The following is a 19,827-nucleotide window of genomic DNA, read 5'->3' on the forward strand; positions in this document are numbered from 1 at the left end:
TAATAAATATGTATATCCCACCCTTCCAGTACAATACTGCTTTGAGTGATTCACAACAATAAAAATAATATAACATTTAACACAATAAAACAAATAAAATGCAATTTTGAATAAAAACAATTAAAGCAAACAGAACAAAGAAAAACTTCAGTTGCTAGTGCACACTATATTATTATTGAAATATTACTCCTTACCACCCAAACCCTGGAAGAACTCACACCGCTGGGACCAGCCACACCAGGAGAACCTGGGGAATCTGAGCTAGCACCCATACTGTGACCAGAGGACACAGCCCTGCCTTCATCATGTGACTTGGGACCTGCCAGGCCTAGTAGAGGTCCCTGACACAACGAAGCTAGCACAGGTAAGGCCCCAAAGGAATAGCAGAGTCTTCTCCAGGGAAGGGGCAGTGGGCAAGGCCAATTTACTCTACCTGGGCGGCAGCAGCCATCAAAACCTGCAGTCTGCTCCAAACAGCCACTGGAGCAACATCGCTCTCATGATGCTATACTCATTTCAGCCTGGGACAGAATATCAATACAATCCATTTAAAACAAAAACAAAAACAAAAACCAGCAGCTGGGAGTTCTCCACACAGCAGGTTTTACCACAAGTTTTCTGCGAGGCTTTATTGCGAACTCAATGCTATCCAAAAAAAACCTGATGCAAAAAGTGGATTTTTTAACCCCGGATATAAATCGGGCTGCACTCTAATGAGCAGTAAAAAAAACCCCGAATTGTGTGTGAAGTGCTCCCCAATAGCTTGTAGAGACTTCGGGGCAAATCTGCCCAATATGTGCATGTGCTCACTCCATTCCGCAGGAGATACAGGCAAAAAGCCGGGTGTGGAGAAACTTCCTGGAGAAACCAAAAATCTCATGAAGCAAAGGCCTAGCTACAAAGAAAAGTCTCTGCTGACAGTGGAAGACCAACAGAGAGGAAGGATGGTGGATGTTCCTTGGTCATGACATTTGAAAGGACCCTCTCCCACATGTGAAAACAATCCATCTTTTTCAGAGAGTTGTACTATTGTGGTTGAAATGGTTATAATTATGTGGGAAGACACTTTATGTAAACAGCTTCCCATATGGCACAGCACCCACATAATTCAATATTCCACTGCAACAACATCGCTATGATATTGTGTGGACTGAGCCATAGACTAATAGGTTCTTGGCAGCTGCTCTTCCAGTTACAGAACTCTGTTTCTTTTCAGGCTTACTAACTGGGAGTAGTAGTCTGAGCTGACTTTTAAAGCTGTGCTACACAGGTTCCATTTACCACAGGCACACTACCATAAATGGTATCCCATGATACAATTGCTAACATTTACTGTCTACCAGATATATATTTGGTGTCCAACATCTGATGGATGTTCTAGAATACATGACCACCAGTAGTCGATTCTAGATATCCAGTATTTGATATATGTACTTTTATTGTTAGTATTCAACACAATTCAGGGAAAATGAATAAGAGGTAATAACATGTCCAAGAATGCTACTCAGGGCAAATGCAACTGAAACGTAGGACTCACACATATGCTCTCTTTATAGCATTCTAGCAGGGCCACAATTCATATAACATCAGTCACTCTAGATAAATCCATCCAGCTAGGCTTCTTTTATTTCTCATACCATACAAGTTGATGCTAAGCAAGCAAAAACAATCTAATCAGGACAGTGTTTCCTAGTGAACCCTTCAGAAGAAATCTCCTTCACATGCACAGTTTCCCCCTAAGTGCATGCACATAACGTTTGGTCAGCAGCCAATATGTGTAGTGGGTCCATGTTCTATTGCCATTCAAGATCACAATCTTTCAAATTCCCGAAACATCAGCTCAGTGAGGAACTGTAGGAAGACATTGCATTGGTGTTTATACTCACCTTTCCAAAGCTGGCAGCATTAACGGGCTGTGTGTCATTCTTCTCACAGAAGTCCAAATAGTGCATGTAGAGGGCACTTCGTGGAATGCAGACTCCTTCTGCAATCTCATAGTTCTCCTCCAGCCTTAAAAATAATGATCACAGGAAACTACAAATATGTTGGCTGCCCTGTACAACAATACCCAGAGTTGCAAATTTAAGAGCTGTTTTTGATAGCTATGTTTACCATATTCTTGAAGATTAGCAAAAAACTATTTCAGTCACCTGTTATTCTGTGCTGTAATATTGGGTTTTTTCACATAGATAAAAATCAAAGATGATGCAATACTGTATAGTGTGCAACATCTTGCAATCACACTCCCATAACATTTTAAAAAAAATAATGAGGAGATTCACCACAGGCTGAAAATATAACACTTGTGTGAATTTAAAGTCTGTCACAAATTAAAACAACATTTAGCAATTCACTGCTACTTTTTGATGTGCCACATATTGAGTTCAAGGAATATACATACATACATATATTTATATACCGCTTTTTGACTAAAGTTCCCAAAGCAGTTTACACAGAGCCTTCTAGTAAGTTTCCTTCCCATGTAAACTTAAGTCACAATATGTCTATTGGACTTTAATATGCCAAAAGACTCTCAGTTTGTTGCAGCAAACTAACACACACACAGCTAGCCCCCAGAACAACCTCTATGTGTACCAATGCATAGTTTTCACTTATAGAATTTAGAAGCATTCTGCTATGAATGCAAATAACTATGCATGGCTTAGCTGCGCCTACCTACCCTCCACTCAAGAAGGTTGATGCTGTCAGAACAGACAGCACCAAACACCTGTTTGGAAAGAAGGGAAGGAGGCTGGATTGTTGTGCTGCAAACTTAGCAGTCTACTTGCACCTAGTTGCACATGTAGAAGATGAATGTGTATCATTCCAGGTGGATTAGGGTGTAGTGATTAGAAATACTTTTCTAATGTCTAGTGATTAGAAATACCTTTCTGCTGCATGCAGTGTTATATTTCATTATTCTTCCCAAATGATTAAAACCTTCAGTTGGGCAAAACATTTGAAAGCCTATCTAAATTTAAACATTTACTCCTTCACTGTGACATCAAAGTATCTGCTCAGGACAGTAGTTTAACACACCTTATTGGGTTGGACTTGAAAGTATATGTTGCTTATTGTTAGCTGCATGGCAAGAATTAATATTAGTTCAGCAAGCTTGGATTTCAAAACAAGCATATCCCTTCAAGCACCACCCAGTAAGCACTAACCTATCCTGAAGAAGTGTATTGATGGGCTGTCTCACTACCTTACTTTGAAAAATGTCTCTCTGCAATGAGTTAAGATGGTGATCTGTCTCTGCAAACTATTTTAATAAGTTATTTGATGAGAGAAATACAATCCGTTTATAAAGGCAACATCTATTTTTCCTTTCTAAAGGAATATCATTGCTGCATCTTTCCCCAAAACGATGGACCTCAACAAAACCTCTTTTCAAAGTGCAGAGACTTCGCTTGTATGCTGCAGCTGCTAATTGGCATGTCAGTTTCGCTGACCATGACAGCATAGAAAGAACGGCTGTTAATTATTTCTCTTGATCATATCTGATGATTTTTCCACCTCTTTTGCTCCTTTTTCACACAGAGTCATTAGTCTGACATTGAACAATGTTCCATTATACCTGAACTTTTTTTTTAATGATCAGAAATCCCATCTTGCACCATGTCTTTCATTTTCTTGCCTTTTAAAAACGCACACACAACTTTGTCATATTTTGAATTCAGCTCTAGCCTACAGTATTGTGTCAGCATAATGAGCATGGACTATTATCACTATTAGAAGTACAAGAATGTCTTCATAAAGCAATGTGAACTCCTAACATCTCACAATATGATCTTTGATGATACTTGCAGGATGTCTTGTAATATTTTAATGCCGAAGAATGTCTTAAATACATCCAATTATGGCAGCCTTTTTCTACTCACATACGTCAATCTAGACTGGACAGTCTCACCAAGTGAAACACAATGGTTCAGGGGCTGTAGCTTAGTGGTAAACCATCTGCTTTGCATGCAGAAGGTCCCAGGTTCAATCTCCAAGATACTGGGGATTGGCACTTCAGGGGTTCAGAAGACAGGAAATCAATCTTACTACAGATTTTACTTCATGCAAAACTACATTTAACCCTCAAGATATATCATGAAACAAAAATGATTGTACCTGTTATGGGGTATATGCTGTATGTATCACATACATTCACTTTGTGTAATCATCTGCTCTACCGATCCTTCTCTGTTCTGTGAGCTTTATGTGTTGTGCTTTGAACCAAAGCAACCACAAATATTCATGTCAATGGCAGAGGGGGCCATGTGATGTCCTACATCCCCACCACCACCCCCAAAAAGGCAAAGGTGAGGTACAGGTAAAATGGCATGACATCCTGGAAACAGAAAAGTCACCAAAGGTGTATCTGGCAAAAATGTTGCAAAAGCAAGATCTGAGATGGGACCATCAAGATGATGCCAAGGACACCAGAACAGGTGTGAATGAACTCTGAATGCACTCGGGAGATGTGTCACCCCTGATCGTTCTCAAGCTTCAGGGATATCAGGTAAAGCCCCTGCCTTTCGCCAACTTCCTTTTTACTCCCGAATCCTTATAAAGTTGCTTGTGACTTCCCAGAAGGTCTGCCAGCTCATAGTCTGAGGACCCCTGCTCTACCTAAAACAAAACTGAACCTTTCAGAATAAGAAAACGTAACAGGTTGTCTTCCATCTTAGAAGGTTCTCAGTGGCAGTTTCCCATAGTGATAGGGAACAGAACAGCGGTTGGTGCTATCTTTGCTGGTTTTGTCCTACAGCTGCAGTACCACTAATCTCTACACGTCTTTTTCATTTTTCAATGGTTGCTTGTGGCAGAATGCTTTATGGCAGGACTATTGAATGCAACCATTATTTATTTTCAACCAGTTTTACAGCCTTTTAATTATGAACACACAGTCTGCTTTCAGGCAGTAGTACTATTTAGCTGCTGCAAACTCAACTCAAGGGCAAATGAGTTAGGCTCCAAAGACAAGCTGGGATAAGATGTGTGTTCTGCTAATTTTACACAAATCTTAAGTTTTGCCCCAGATGTTCCAGTGAATTTTTGTAATAATTCCTATATATATGCAAAGGAGTGTAGGCACAGGGGAGCTTGTGAGGGCCTGGCAAACTCAAATGTTCCAGTCTCTCACCCTGAGTATTCAACTTTCATTTAAGAAAGTTTTAGTCTGTTGACTCATGGAGATATAAAGAAAAGCTTGCAGGCCGTATTTTATTCAGTTGATTTCTCAAGTTCACTTTCCTTGCCCCATCACCAAAGAATGTTCTTTAGAGCAAGACATAACCTCTTGCCATCAGCAGTTCTATATGGGAAATTTACTAAAGTCCTTATGGTTATCCAAACCTGCCCCTGTGGTTCAGGCGAGGTTGAATCTGTCCATCATGTGTTGTTATATTGTCCTTTTTATAACTCTAGCCGACACAGTTCTATTACTCTTTTATCATCACATCTCCCTGGTCAAACTGATGAATTATATGCCACATTCCTTCTATCAGATAGGACATATTCTATAACCTGCTAACTGTTGCTAAATTTTGTTGCTAAATTAGCTGTAAAGATTTGTCAACTGTTATTTCCTAGCTCCACCTAGATAAATTTATCAAACAGCTGTTGTAGCAGCACATTGTCTGCGGGACAAGACTCCTATGCGATTGTAGTATTATTGTTGTTTTGTTTTGTATCTGATCAAAGATCATAATAAATTCATTCATTCATTCAATTGCTTCACTAAGAAGTAAACTTGCTACTGCTTTCCAATATTGTGGCCAATAAGTGCAAAGGCACTGAGAAAATTGACAGGCACTAGGTCCTTATTTTTAAATGTTGGGTAGAATCCAAAATAAGTTAGTCATGATTAGAGGAGAGGAGAGCTGGTCTTGTGGTAGCAAGCATGACTTGTCCCCTTAGCTAAGCAGGGTCTGCCCTGGTTGCATATGAAAGGGAGACTAGAAGTGTGAGCACTGTGAGATATTCCCCTCAGGGGATGAAGCCGCTCTGGGAAGAGCAGAAGGTTCCAAGTTCCCTCCCTGGCTTCTCCAAGATAGGGCTGAGAGAGATTCCTGCCTGCAACCTTGGAGAAGCCGCTGCCAGTCTGTGAAGACAATACTGAGCTAGATGGACCAATGGTCTGACTCAGTATATGGCAGCTTCCTATGTTCCTATGTTCCTAAGTCCCATTGAAATTAATAGGGCTTATGTTAGTCATGTTTGGTTTAGTTCAACAGTGCTTAAAAGTAAAGTTGTGCCATCAAATCGGTGTCAACTCCTGGTGACCACATAGTCCTGTGTTTTCCTTTGGCAGAATACAGGAGGGGTTTACCATTGCCATCACCCATGCAGTATGAGATGATGCCTTTCAGCATCTTTCTATATTGCTGCTGCCCGATATAGATGTTTCCCATAGTCTGGGAAACATACCAGCAGGGATTCGAATCAGCACAAGAGTGCTTAGTCAAGCCTAAATTAGTCTGTATACTGTCTGTTGTAAAAAAACAACAACAAAGATTTAAAATTTATTTTACTGATCTCTAATAATTATATCATTTTAAATGCATTAGGCTACCTGTATTTATATTCTGGCTATTTAACGTGGTCCCTTAAGTCCCTTCACTACAAGATTTCTAGCTATAGGTCTGCTTATGCACAGGTGTACGTTACATGGTTTTTGCCGTCCCCAAGGCATATATGGATCCTGATAGTAATCCTTATGAGATGGAGCTGGTTGCTGTGATCAGCATAGCACAAACATCAGTGGAATGACTGAGAATGACTATCATATATATGCAGGAAACATACATGGCAAGAAGAAGTTAAATTGGCAATGGGAACTGGCAACAGGACTGGAGGATATCACACAGCTTTTGCCTCTCTCAGAGGTCTGGAATGTCAAATAATGGCTGCAATCCAGCAAAGCTGAGCATCCCATGGGCTTTGGGATTTACTAAACTCTATGATTGAGGATGCTGGGAAAGCAAATATTGCTGCCAGTATTTGCCTGTTTTCTTCTGGGAGCAGCTCTGTGATCTAATTAGCTGCAACTTACTGGCTAATAGGTTATCAGCAGAGTCCATTAGATTGCAAGAAAGACGTAGAAGGCCTGCTTCTCCTGAGGGAACTGGAAGTGCTGGCTGGTTCACCAGCCATGATGTTTCACCAACAAAAACAAATTGCAGCTAGCTTTCTTTCTTTCTTTCTTTCTTTCTTTCTTTCTTTCTTTCTTTCTTTCTTTCTTTCTTTCTTTCTTTCTTTATTACATTTCTATACTGCCCAAGTATCATCTCAGGGCGGTTTACAATTAAAATAATTTTAATGAGATGTGGTTTGCATCTCAGGGCGGTTTACAATTAGAATACTTTAAACATCAAATCACTTAACAATTAAAATGATTTAAAACATTAAAATTTTTAATACATTTAAAACCCAGTATTTTTTTAAAAAAAGATTCTTCTTCTTCTTTAGAACCATAGATCTAATTAAAAGCCAGAGTGAATAAATGCGTCTCCAGTGCCTTTTTAAAAGTTGCCAGAGATGAGGCTCTTATCTCAACAGGGAACGCATTCCAAAGTACAGGGGCTGCAACAGAGAAGGCTCGTTCCTGAGTAGCCGCCAGACAGAACCTCTCCAGATTATCTTAACAGGTGGTGGGGTTCATGGCGAAGAAGACGTTCTGTTAAATACCCAGGGCCTATGCTGTTTAGGGCCTTATAGGTAATAACCAGCACCTTGTATTTTGCCTGGAAACATATCGGCAGCCAGTGTAGTTCTTTCAACACAGCAGTAATATGTTCTCTCCTAGATGACCCAGAGACCAACGTGGCTGCTGCATTCTGAACCAACTGCAGTTTCCGGACTATGTACAAGGCAGCCCCAAATAGAGTGCATTACAGTAATCCTGCCTAGAGGTTACCAGCATATGTACTAGGAACATAGGAAGCTGCCATATACTGAGTCAGACCATTGGCCTATCTAGCTCAGTATTGGCTTCACAGATTGGCAGCGGCTTCTCCAAGGTTGCAGGCAGGAAATTCCCTCAGCCCTATCTTGGAGAAGCCAGGGATGGAATTTGGAACCTTCTGCTCTTCCCAGAGCAGCTCCATCCCCTAAGGGGAAGATCTCATAGTGCTCACATGGAGTCTGCCATTCAAATGCAACCAGAGTGGACCCTGCTTAGCTAAGGGAACAAGTCATCCTTGCTACCACAAGACCAGCTCTCCTCCCTACTACCATTTTGAGGTCGTTCATCTCAAGAAACGGACGCAGCTGGCATATCAGCCAAAGCCCATAAAAAGCATTTCTGGCCACCGCCTCAACCTGGGATACCAGGGAGAGGTTCCCATCCAGAAGCACCCCCAGACTGAGTACCTGTTCCTTCTGGGGGAGAGTGACCCCATCCAGAATTGGCAGATCAAAATAGTCTCCTGAGTTCTGACCCCACACAATAAGTACCTCCATCTTATCTGGATTCAGCCTGTTATCCCTCCTCCAGCCCATTACTGCCTCCAGGCAGGCATTTAGGGAGGTTATCCCTTCTCCCAATGATGTTGACATGGAGAAATAGATTTGGGTGTCATCAGCATACTGATAACACCCTGCACCAAATCTCTTGATGATCTCTCCCAGTGGTTTCATGTAGATGTTAAACAACACCGGAGACAATATGGAGCCCTGAAGGACACCATAGGAAAGTTCAGATTTTGAAGAACAACAGTCTCCAAGAGACACCATCTGGAATCTGCCCGTGAGTTAGGAGCGGAACCACTGCAAAGCAGTGCCTCCCACCACCAACACCCTCAGATGCTCCAGAAGGACCAACAAAGTCACACTCTCTCTGTCAATTCCCAATTGAAGATCATCCATCAAGCTGACCAAGGCAGTCTCCAGCCCATAGCCTGCCCGAAAGCCAGTTTGAAATGGATCTAGATGATCAGTTTCCTCCAAGACCATCTGGAGCTGGGAGGCCACCACCTTCTTAATCACCTTGCCCAGCCATGAAAGATTGGAGACAGGCCTGTAATTGCTTAACTGCGCAAGTGGAGAAAAACTCGACTCGAATCCGACAGATTACGACATGGAGCACATTTAAAGATCTATGCTCAGGCGATACGTGCGGCAAAGAAGCGGTTCTTTTCTGCCCGTATTGCCTCTGCGAGTTCACGTCTGGCGGAGTAGTTCAGGGTTGTGAGGGGACTAGTATCTGCTCCCTCTCCCTTGAACCAGAATTTGGAGGCATCAGTTACCCACTGTGGTGTGTTTAATGAATTTTTCGCAGACAAAATCTCTCGGATTCGGGCCGACCTAGATGGGGACTCCACAATTAATTTGATGTCTGAACTGGAGGTGTCTGACAACTCCTCTTATACGATTCGACTGGATCAATTTCAGTTTGTGACTCCTGATGATATGGACAAGTTGCTTGGAGCGGTGAGGCCTACCACTTGTCCTCTTGATCCTTGTCCAACATGGCTTGTTCTATCTAGCAGGGAGGCTGTTGTAGCCGGCCTGGTAGAAATCATAAATGCTTCTCTGAGGGAGGGCAGGATGCCTCCTTCTCTTAAGAAGGCAATTATTAGACCTCTTCTAAAGAAGCCTGCGTTAGATCCCTCAGAGTTGAGCAATTATAGTTGCTCAATTGAGATTGAAAAATTCAATTGAAAAAAAATTCAATTGAAAATTCCAGTTTCCAATCTCCCATGGCTGGGCAAGGTAATTGAGAGGGTGGTGGCCTCTCAGCTCCAGGCGGTCTTTGAGGAAACTGATTATCTAGACCCATTTCAAACTGGTTTTCGGGTGGGCTATGGGGTGGAGACTGCCTTGGTCGGCCTGATGGATGATCTCCAATTGGCAATGGACAGAGGAAGTGTGACTCTGTTGTTCCTCTTGGATCTCTTGGCGGCTTTCGATACTATCGACCATAGTATCCTTCTGGAACGTCTGAGGGGGTTGGGGGTGGGAGGCACTATTTTACAGTGGTTCCGCTCCTACCTCTCGGACAGATTCCAGATGGTGTCAATTGGAGATTGTTGCTCTTCAAAATCTGAGCTTAAGTATGGTGTTCCTCAAGGCTCCATACTCTCTCCAATGCTTTTTAACATCTACATGAAACCGCTGGGAGAGATCATCAGGGGATTTGGAGCTGGGTGTTACCAGTATGCTGATAACACCCAGTTCTACTTCTCCATGTCAACTTCTTCAGGAGTTGGCATATCCTCCCTAAATGCCTGCCTGGAAGCAGTAATGGGCTGGATGATGGAGAATAAACTGAAGCTGAATCCAGATAAGACGGAGGTACTTATTGTGCGAGGTTGGAACTCTAGAGACGATTTTGATCTGCCTGTTCTAGACGGGGTCACACTTCCCCAAAAGGAACAGGTTCGCAGTCTGGGAGTACTTCTGGATCAACGTCTCTCCTTGGTTTCTCAGGTTGAGGCGGTGGCCAGGGGTGCTTTCTATCAGCTCCGGCTGATACGCCAGCTGCGCCCGTTTCTCGAGATCAATGACCTCAAAACAGTGGTACATTTGTTGGTAACCTCCAGACTGGACTTCTGTAATGTGCTCTACGTGGGGCTGCCTTTGTACATAGTCCGGAAACTTCAGTTGGTTCAGAATGCGGAAGCCAGGTTGGTCTCTGGGTCATCTCGGAGAGACCAAATTACTCCCTTGTTGATGGAGTTACACTGGCTGCCAATAGGTTTCCGGGCAAAATACAAAGTGCTAGTCATAACTTATAAAGCCCTAAACGGCTTAGGCCCTGGGTATTTAAGAGAGCGTCTTCTTCGCTATGAGCCCCACCGGCTGCTGAGGTCACTTGAGCAGGTCCGTCTCCAGTTGCCACCAACTCGTTTGGTGGCTACACAGAGACGGGCCTTCTCGGCTGCTGCCCCGAGATTGTGGAATGCGCTCCCTACTGAGATACGATCCTCCCCATCTCTGGCAATTTTCAGAAAACACCTGAAAACACATCTCTTCAACCAGGCTTTCTCAGCTTTTTAAAACTTGTTTTTAAATTGTTTTGATTATTTAATTGTTGTTTTATGATGTTTTTAATTGGTAAGCATTGTTTTATGTTTTATAATTTTTGTTTAATTATTAATTGATTTTAATGGTGTTGTAATGTAAACCGCCCTGAGTCTTTTGGAAGGGCGGTATAAAAGTTTTAATAATAAACAAACAAACAAACAAACAAACAAACTGAGGGATTCAAGGAAGGCTTCTTCAGAAGCGGTCTAATGTTTGCCTCCTTAAGACAAGGAGGCATTCTGCCCTCCCTCAGAGAAGCATTTATGATCTCTACCAGGCCTCTACAACAGTTTCCTTGCCAGATTTCATAAGCCATGTCGGGCAAGGATCAAGAGGGCAGGTGGTAGGCCACACCATTCCAAGCAACTTGTCCACACCCTCAGGAGTCACAAACTGAAATTGACCCAGGGTATTCACGTAAGGGGAGCTGCTGGACACCTCGGCATCAGATTCCATTACAGTTGTGGAGTTAATTAATGCATTAATGCTAGGAAAGTATAAAGCTAAAGTATTTGTCCCTACTCAATGAATACTTTAGTTGAGGTAAGATGTTTGGAGCATTTACAATGTTTTAACTACAGCAGCACATTCCCTCCATTATGAACTAATTGTTCCCAAAGGCTCCACCACTGATTTTGGTGATGGAGAGAATTCTTCTTAATTTATAATCATTATTAAAACATTATATAACACTTCTCGACAAAACAGTCCCCGAAGCATTTCGGGGTGGGGTGGGGGAGGAAAGAAATGTGGTTTCCTGGCCCAACACTGCCACACCACCACCACCAAAATTATTTCCATACATTTTTCATTTATTTTTGCTAAATTAGCCCCGAACTAAATTGCTTTCTTCTCTGTTTCTTTAAAAAAGAAATCTTACCATTGCAGAGTAGCTGGAGTAGAATGTGGTTTGGATGCTCTGTTGTTCTCTTTTTCCTCATCTGTTGAGAGAAAACAATATAAAGGGGCATAGTGTCAGCGGGAACACTAAGACATGGACAAGATAAGGAAAACCACTATAAGGAAAAATCGGAAGCTTCTCAAGAAATAAACTCCAGAAATATGCAAAGTACATCTGGAAGGAATGTGGAGAAGCATGATATTTGTTTAACAGCAACTCATAGCCAGTGCAATTCCACCTTGCAGCAGTTCTTTCTTCTATAAGCCCAAGAAAAATGGGCAAAGATTATACAGCAAATGTTGGCGGATTAAGTCATATATCAGATCTGGAGCTTTTCCACACTCAAATTATGCCTCCTGCCATTATCTGAGAGAATGATGCCTATAAAAACACCACATTGGCTGCAAAAGAAGCCAGTGTTAGATTCTGTTCCGCCACACGTCCTCGTGCTTTTTTTCACTTTTTGCTGCACAAGCACAATTCACAACTATAAATGGGCTTGGTTTTGTTTTTAAAGGATGGCTTAGTATTTTAGCTATATATTGATCATTGATATTCTAATTTTATAGGAGACAGAACAGTGAGGAGGGTAGCAAGGATACAAGGGTTGCTTGCAAGGCAGCAAAGGAAAGCAAGTACCTCCCCCAAATGAAAAGCCAGAGAGTAGGGCTGAGCCACGCACTCTGAGGAGATTTGTCCCCTAATCTCAAAGTTAGGAACCACCTAGGGAATCCTGACAGAAAGAGTTCAGTGTTTCGGGCTGGGTGCATTGGGAGTAGTACAGGACTTTTGTAATATTGCATGGAATTGCAGACCTCTGAAGGGGAGGCCTGACTGGGCTGGGGAAAGGCAGGGCCCAGAAATGCCTCTTGAGAGAGGCAGGAGACATAAATGGATTCAGCCACTTGTCAGCATGAAACTACTTACAAGACGGACATGCTTAGCATTTCCATGGTGTTGTTTTTTAAAATATACATAGCAGTTATGGGGGTGGGGTATGCAGTCTGGGGGAGAACGGCTTAACCCTTGAAAAAAGACTCTTGAAAAAGACTCTTGAAAAAACTTAGCAGTCATGAGATAAGGGGACAAGTACATGTGTGGATTGCTAACTAGCTGAAGGACAGGAAACAGAGGGTAGGTAAAAATGGAGAGTTTTATAATGGAGGGAAGTAAGAGGTGGGGTCCGCCAGGGATCTGTACTGGGACCAGTGCTTTTTAATTTATTCATAAGTGATCCAGAAGTTGGGGTAAGCAGCGAAGCAGCCAAATTTGCAGATGACACCAAACTATCTAGGGCAGTGAAATCCAAAGCAGATTATGAGGAGCTCCAAAAGGATCTCTCCAAACTGGGGGAGTGGATGACAAAATGGCAAATGTGGTTCAGTGTTAGCAAGTGTAAAGTGATGCATATTGGGGCAAAAAAACCCAGCTTCACAAATACGCTCATGGGATCTGAGCTGTCAGTGGCTGACCAGGAGAGGGATCTTGGGGTTGTGGTGGACAACTCGTTGAAAGTGTTGACTCAATGTGCGGCAGCTGAGAAAAAGGCCAATTGCATGCTAGGGAACGTTAGGAAAGGGATTGAAAATAAAACTGCTAATATTATAATGCCCTTATACAAAACTATGGTGCAGCAACACTTGGAGTACTGAGTACAATTCTGGCCACCACACCTAAAGAAGGACATTGTAGAACTGGAAAAAGTGCAGAAGAGGGCAAACAAGATTATCAGGGGCCTAGAGCACCTTCCTTATGAAGTAAGGCTACAGCACTGGGGGCTTTTTAGTTTAGAAAAAAAACAACTGCAGGGAGACATGATAGAGGTCTATAAAATCATGCATGGTGTGGAGAAAGTAGATAGAAAATTTTCTCCCTCTCACATAACACTAGAACCAGGGGTCATCCCATGAAAATGACTGCCAAGAAATTTAGGTCCAACAAACGGAAGTACTCTTTCACACAATGCATAATCAACTATTGGAATTCTCTGCCACAAAATGTGGTGACAGCCAACAACCTGGAAGGCTTTAAGAGGGGTTTGGATAACTTCATGGAGGAGAGGTCTATCAATGGCTACTAGTCGGAGGGCTATAGGCCACCTCCAGCCTCAGAGGCAGGATGCCTCTGAATACTAGTTGCAGGAGAGTAACAGCTGGAGAGATGGCATGCCCTCAGCTCCTGCCTGTGGGCTTCCAGTGGCATCTGGTGGGATCTGAGCTGTCAGTGGCTGACCAGGAGAGGGATCTTGGGGTCATGGTGTGAAATATTGTGTGAAATAGGAAGCTGGACTAGATGGGCCTTGGGCCTGATCCAGCAGGGCTGTTCTTATGTTCTTAACCCTTTGCCTGTGCCATTAGCCAAGTCTGGATCAGGCCCCTATGGATGCTCTTTGCTCTAGGAGGGAAGTTCCCATTGGCTCCCATTGGTTCCAGAGCAGCTATGGGAAGGCATTCATATCAGGACCATGGTGGGAGCAAGGACCTGATCTGCGGTCCTGATCCTGAACCTGCTATTTAGGTTTTTTTTTTTTAAAAAAAAAGAAGTGCTAAGCATGTGCTTCTTGGAACATGGTGTGAGTCCTTCCTGACAGTGGCTGAAATCCTGACTAAATTACTTGACAGAAGTTCTATTGAAATTAAGTAATCCTTTAGAGTAACTCCTGAGTAGTAGTAGTGAGTTACTATATTTAGTATGGATGTCGGACAGTGTGTGGGTCAGATGCTCAGGGGTTCATAAGTGATATAACCATTCCTCTTCTGAAGCCTATCAAATCTGAGGATGCGACAAGCCTTTAGCCAGAGGCCTGCGGTAAGAAGGCAAGGAATCCTTTCAGAACAGGGGCAGAGAATCCTTTAAAAACAGCCATAACTGCAAATAACCTAACATGTTTAAAGTTATTTCTCTTCTGGAGCCACTTTATTTATTTATTTATTTGTTTGTTTGTTTAGCATATTTGTATACCGCCCAAAACGCAAGTCTCTGGGTGGTTTACAACAACTAGATAGAAGACTCACTGCACACTTCCCCTTATATCTCCATGAGCCGGAGGGTTGGAGATTTTCTTTTTAAAATGAAAGCTTAATGTTCAGACTGGCAATGAGGAAAGGGATGGAGTGTTCCTGAAGGGGTAGACCCCCACCCCCACACCCCGTGGCTACAGCCTTGGGATGTGATCTGTTGTGCGAAAGTCCTCACCCTTCCTTCTCCACAACAACACTATAGGGAAAGTCAGGATGTGACAATAGAACGGTGGTTTTACCATACCTGGTTCAGATTTATGCATCTTATCCCCTTCCCTGATGGCTGAATCAAACATTTGTCTTTCTTTTCCATTCACGGCTACTGAGGAGAAAAGGGCAGTTTCTGTTGCCTCAGGTTTTGTCATTAACCTCTATCGATCTGCAGCTATCCAGCTAAAAATCTTCACAAAAGCCAGCACCTTAAAACAGCTCAACAACTAAGGCTGTTGAGCCAATGATTTCACAAAGGATAGTGGGTTGACATCAGCTTAACAAATGTGAGGTAAAGTGTATGAAGCTACCTCACAGAGGAACTGACATCACCCAAGCAAGCCAGCTGGCTGAATCAGTGGTTAGAGACACCAGCCGACAAAAGAGAATGGGTACAAAGAGCCTTCTCAAAAGAACAACTATCAGCTAGAGTAAGTGCCCAACAACTCACTCATTTCAGCAACCTACAAGTGCTAAACTAATAGTAGTGCAGAAGGTATCAACATCAGCTCAGCCAAGTAAAGGCACCTAGGAAGTAGGCCAGCATTTGTCTGGGATATAGAAGTGTATATGGCTAATAAACCTCTAACCACACTGAAGAAATACAGGTGGAAGCTGTTAAGATTCAATAATATAACAGAGGTTTCACCAAAACCATTTTGGACGTGTCAAATGCCTCCTGTGATGACTGCAGCATCAAGTGATTTCCATGTGTGGATGAGCCATTACAGTTAAAAAGCCACTGGCAAAAAACATTCATATCATTTTCAAATCACGTTAAAGACAGTGCTTGTCAATGAAGTGTACACATTCCACAAGGAATCATTAAGTGATGTACATATTCATGTAAACTGGCCCTTGGGATTGATGCCAAGAGCAAAGAAGCAAACTTGTCCCATTAATTTCAGTAAGACTGCTTTTGAGTAACTTAATCTGAATGTAAACCATTGACTGGAATACCCATCTCAGAACTATAACATTTAAATTGTGTGTATGTGAGTGCACACACACACATATATACTCAGTCAACTCAGTGTGCGGCAGCTGTGAAAAGACAAATTCCATGCCTCATTAGGAAGCGGATTGAAAATATAAATGCTAATATTATAATGCCCTTATGAAAATCTATGGTGCAGCCACATTTGGAGTACTATGTGCAGTTCTGGTCACTGTATCTTAAGAAGCACACTGTATAACTGGGAAAAGATGCAGAAAAAGGCAGCCAAGGTGATTAGGGACCTGGAGGTTTGCCTTATGAGACAAACCTATCTGGGGCTTTTTAGTTTGGAAAAGAGGCAACCATGGGGAGACATGATAGAGGTGTATAAAATTATGCATGGAGTAGAGAGAGTGGATAGAGAGAATGTTTTCTCCTTTTCTCATAACACTAGAACCAGGGATCATCAAATGAAACTTAAGGCTGTGAAATTTAGGACCAACAAAAGGAAAGTACTTTTTCACACAGCACATAATTAATCTATGGTATTCTCTGCCACAGGATGTGATGATGACCACTAGCTTGGATGGCTTTAAAAGGGGCTTAGGCAAATTCATGGAGGACAAGTCTATCAATGGCTACTAGTCTGGTGGCTCTTGGCTTCCTCCAGCCTCAGAGGCAAGATGCCTCTAAGTACTAATTGCAGGGGAACGACCACAGAAGAAAGGACATGCCGTCATGTCTTAACCATGGGCTTCTCAGACGCATCTGGTAGGCCACTGTGTGAAACAGGATGCTGGACTAGATGGGCCTTGGGCCTACATAAGAACTGGATCAGGCCCAAGGCCCATCTAGTCCAGCATCCTGTTTCGCACAGTGGCCCACCAGATGCCGCTGGAAGCCACAGACAGGAGTTGAGGGCATGCCCTCTCACCTGCCATTACTCCCCTGCAACTGGTACTCAGAGGCATCCTGCCTTTGAGGCTGGAGGTGGCCCACAGCTCTCCGACTAGTAGCCATTGATAGACCTCTCCTCCATGATATCCAAACCCCTCTTAAAGCCATCCAGGTTGTTGGCTGTCACCACATTCTATGGCAGAGAGTTCCACAAGTGGATCACACGTTGTGTGAAAAAGTACTTCCGTTTGTTGGTCCTAGACCTCCTGGCAATCAATTTCATGGAGTGTCCCCTGGTTCTAGTGTTGTGTGAGAGGGAAAAGATTTCTCTCTTTCCACTTTCTCCACACCATGCATGATTTTATAGACCTCTATCATGTCTCCCTGCAGTCGTCTTTTTTCTAAACTAAAAAGCCCCAGGTGTTGTAGTCTTGCCTCATAAGAAAGGTGCTCTAGGCCCCTGATCATCTTGGTTGCCCTCTTCTGTACCTTCTCCAGTTCAACAATGTCCTTTTTAAGATGTGGTGACCAGAATTGTACGCAGTACTCCAGGTGTGGCCCCACCATAGTTTTGTATGAGGGCATTATAATATTAGCAGTTTTATTTTCAATCCCCTTTCTAATGATCCCTAGCATTGAATTTGCCTTTTTCACAGCTGCCGCACATTGAGTCGACACTTTCAACGAGCTGTCCACCACAACCCCAAGTTCCCTCTCCTGGTCAGTCACCGACAGCTTGGATCCCATCAGCATATACTTGAAGCTGGGGTTTTTCGTCCCAATGTGCATCACTTTACACTTGCTAACATTGAACCGCATTTGACATTTTGTCACCCACTCCCCCAGTTTGGAGAGATCCTTTTGGAGCTGCTCACAATCCGTTTTGGACCCGGAAGAGTTTGATATCATCTGCAAATTTGGCCACATCGCTGCTTACCCCTGCTTCTAGATCATTTATGAATAAATTAAAAAGCACCAGTCCCAGTACAGATCCCTGGGGGACCACACTTCTTACTTCCCTCCATTGTGAAAACTCTCCATTTATACCTACCCTCTGTTTCCTGTCTTTCCTGGGCCTGATCTTTCCTGTCTTTCCTAGCCTCTGTTTCCTGTCTTTCCTGGGCCTGATCCAGCAGGGCTGTTCTTATGTTCTTATATACATAAAAACACAAATTTAAGTTTTAGAGTTAGAGAGACAAGTTACTACAGTCACTGGCTCACATCCACACCAAGTTACTCAAAAGCATTCTTTCAACAGGAGTGCTCGATGATAATTATCTGAAGCCTGTCAATCAGGCTGAGGGAAGGGATACTCTGAGTTTTATTATTTATTTATTTAGCACATTTTTATACCACCCTAACCCAAGGTCTCAGGGCGGTTCACAACAAACATATACTAAAAACAATTTAAAACAAATAATAAACAATCAAAAGTTTAAAAAGTTAACAAGCTAAAAAGCTAGCCTCATGTCTTATTTGCTTTTAGCACATAGCCAGCCAAGCAGGATCAGAGGACGGGATTCTTCACTCTCCTCCCTCCCCTTCTGCAGTGGACACATTGCTGAGGATGCATCAGCTTCAAGCCAGAAATCCTCAGATGGGAAACAAATAGTGAGGCTGCAGCATGGGGAGAAAGGAGGACTCTACTGGGACCCCCCCCTACCCATTGGGGTACTAGTACCACCTGTTGTGAACCCCTGCTCAGAGCCAAATGCATATTACAATACTTACATTTAAACATTCCTGATCAATTTAAACTGGTTTCCTATTTATTTCCAGGCAATTGCCTTGAACCCCTCAGTTATGCTACACACTGTAACCTTGCTATTGCTGATTAGGGTCCCTGGATTTTCATTTATTTGGGTACCTTGTTGTGCTGATAGTGGATCTTCCTGACTAGCCTTCAGCCTATGACTTGATCCTTGAATCCAATCATGCATAGACTGTGCACATTTCAGTGGTCTTACAAGCAAATTGAGGATAACCATCACATTGTATTAACTACTTCAATGCAGATAAAATATTTATAAGCAAATTTATACTTTGTTATTACTGAAACTGTTAAGCAGACTTAAATGAGCAAAACTGCTGAACTAACAAAATAACACCTGCTAGTCTGTTTTGGTTCATTAATGTGCTTGTGACATCACCAGGATTGTAACATCTTACACTGATGATGTCATTATCCATGTTTTCCCCAATCTGTAAGTCTTAAGAACTATTTCAAGATGGTGAGCATTTGCCTAATTTCCTCCCACCTTCTTTTATTTAACCCAGCATTAAAAACTCCAAATTTTCCCAGCTCCAATATACTTTAACTGAAGACAGAGGCACACAGCTACATGGGGGGTGGAGGAGAGACTCGCATTCCAACAGGGTACCCCACAGGGCTTGCTGCCAAACTGAGTCATTACAAAATGTAACAGTCTTGACAATATCCTTTGTACTTTAAATCATACAATTGTAAATAGCAATGGCCAGCAACTACGAATTACACACTCTTCCTCCATTACCATCCTAACTACATACAAGGAGGGCTTAACATCAAGCCCTCAGATACATTTTGTTTCCTACATTTTATATCCAGCCTTTGGGGAAACTGGGAAAGCTCAAAATACTGCCTTGTGAATTTTAGTCCTAACAAAAACTATTATTTTTCAAAGATAAGAATGGTAACAAGAATCAAGATTCAATGGTAAAGCTAGGATCTTACCCCATAATTGAAGTTATTAAATTTCCCAGCAATCACTTTACTTGACAATATAACTAAATGCCCTCTTCAAAAACACAACTGCAAATTGTTTTCTTTCTACCAGGTATAGACAATTCTGAGGGCAACTGAACTG

At 42.5% G+C, this 19,827-nt stretch overlaps 1 protein-coding gene across 8 annotated transcripts in view; it reads right to left on the reverse strand.

Annotated features, from left to right (window-relative positions):
* RFX4 (regulatory factor X4) overlaps window positions 1-19,827 on the reverse strand; it is a 119,065-nt gene that overhangs the window by 60,253 nt on the left and 38,985 nt on the right. For 4 of the 8 annotated variants that reach the window (XM_053252070.1, XM_053252071.1, XM_053252069.1 and 1 more), the window contains exons 3-5: window positions 18,033-18,132; window positions 11,897-11,957; window positions 1,887-2,010 (exon numbers count right to left, since the gene is read on the reverse strand). In XM_053252070.1, coding sequence (XP_053108045.1) covers window positions 1,887-2,010; window positions 11,897-11,957; window positions 18,033-18,132 — 285 coding nt within the window. Of the gene's footprint in view, window positions 1-1,886; window positions 2,035-11,896; window positions 11,958-15,181; window positions 15,375-18,032; window positions 18,133-19,827 lie in introns of those variants that run through there. The other 4 variants (XM_053252072.1, XM_053252076.1, XM_053252073.1 and 1 more) reach the window with 3 other exon arrangements.

Source organism: Hemicordylus capensis, chromosome 5, assembly GCF_027244095.1.
Source record: "Hemicordylus capensis ecotype Gifberg chromosome 5, rHemCap1.1.pri, whole genome shotgun sequence".
Classification (NCBI taxonomy): Eukaryota; Metazoa; Chordata; class Lepidosauria; order Squamata; family Cordylidae; genus Hemicordylus; species Hemicordylus capensis.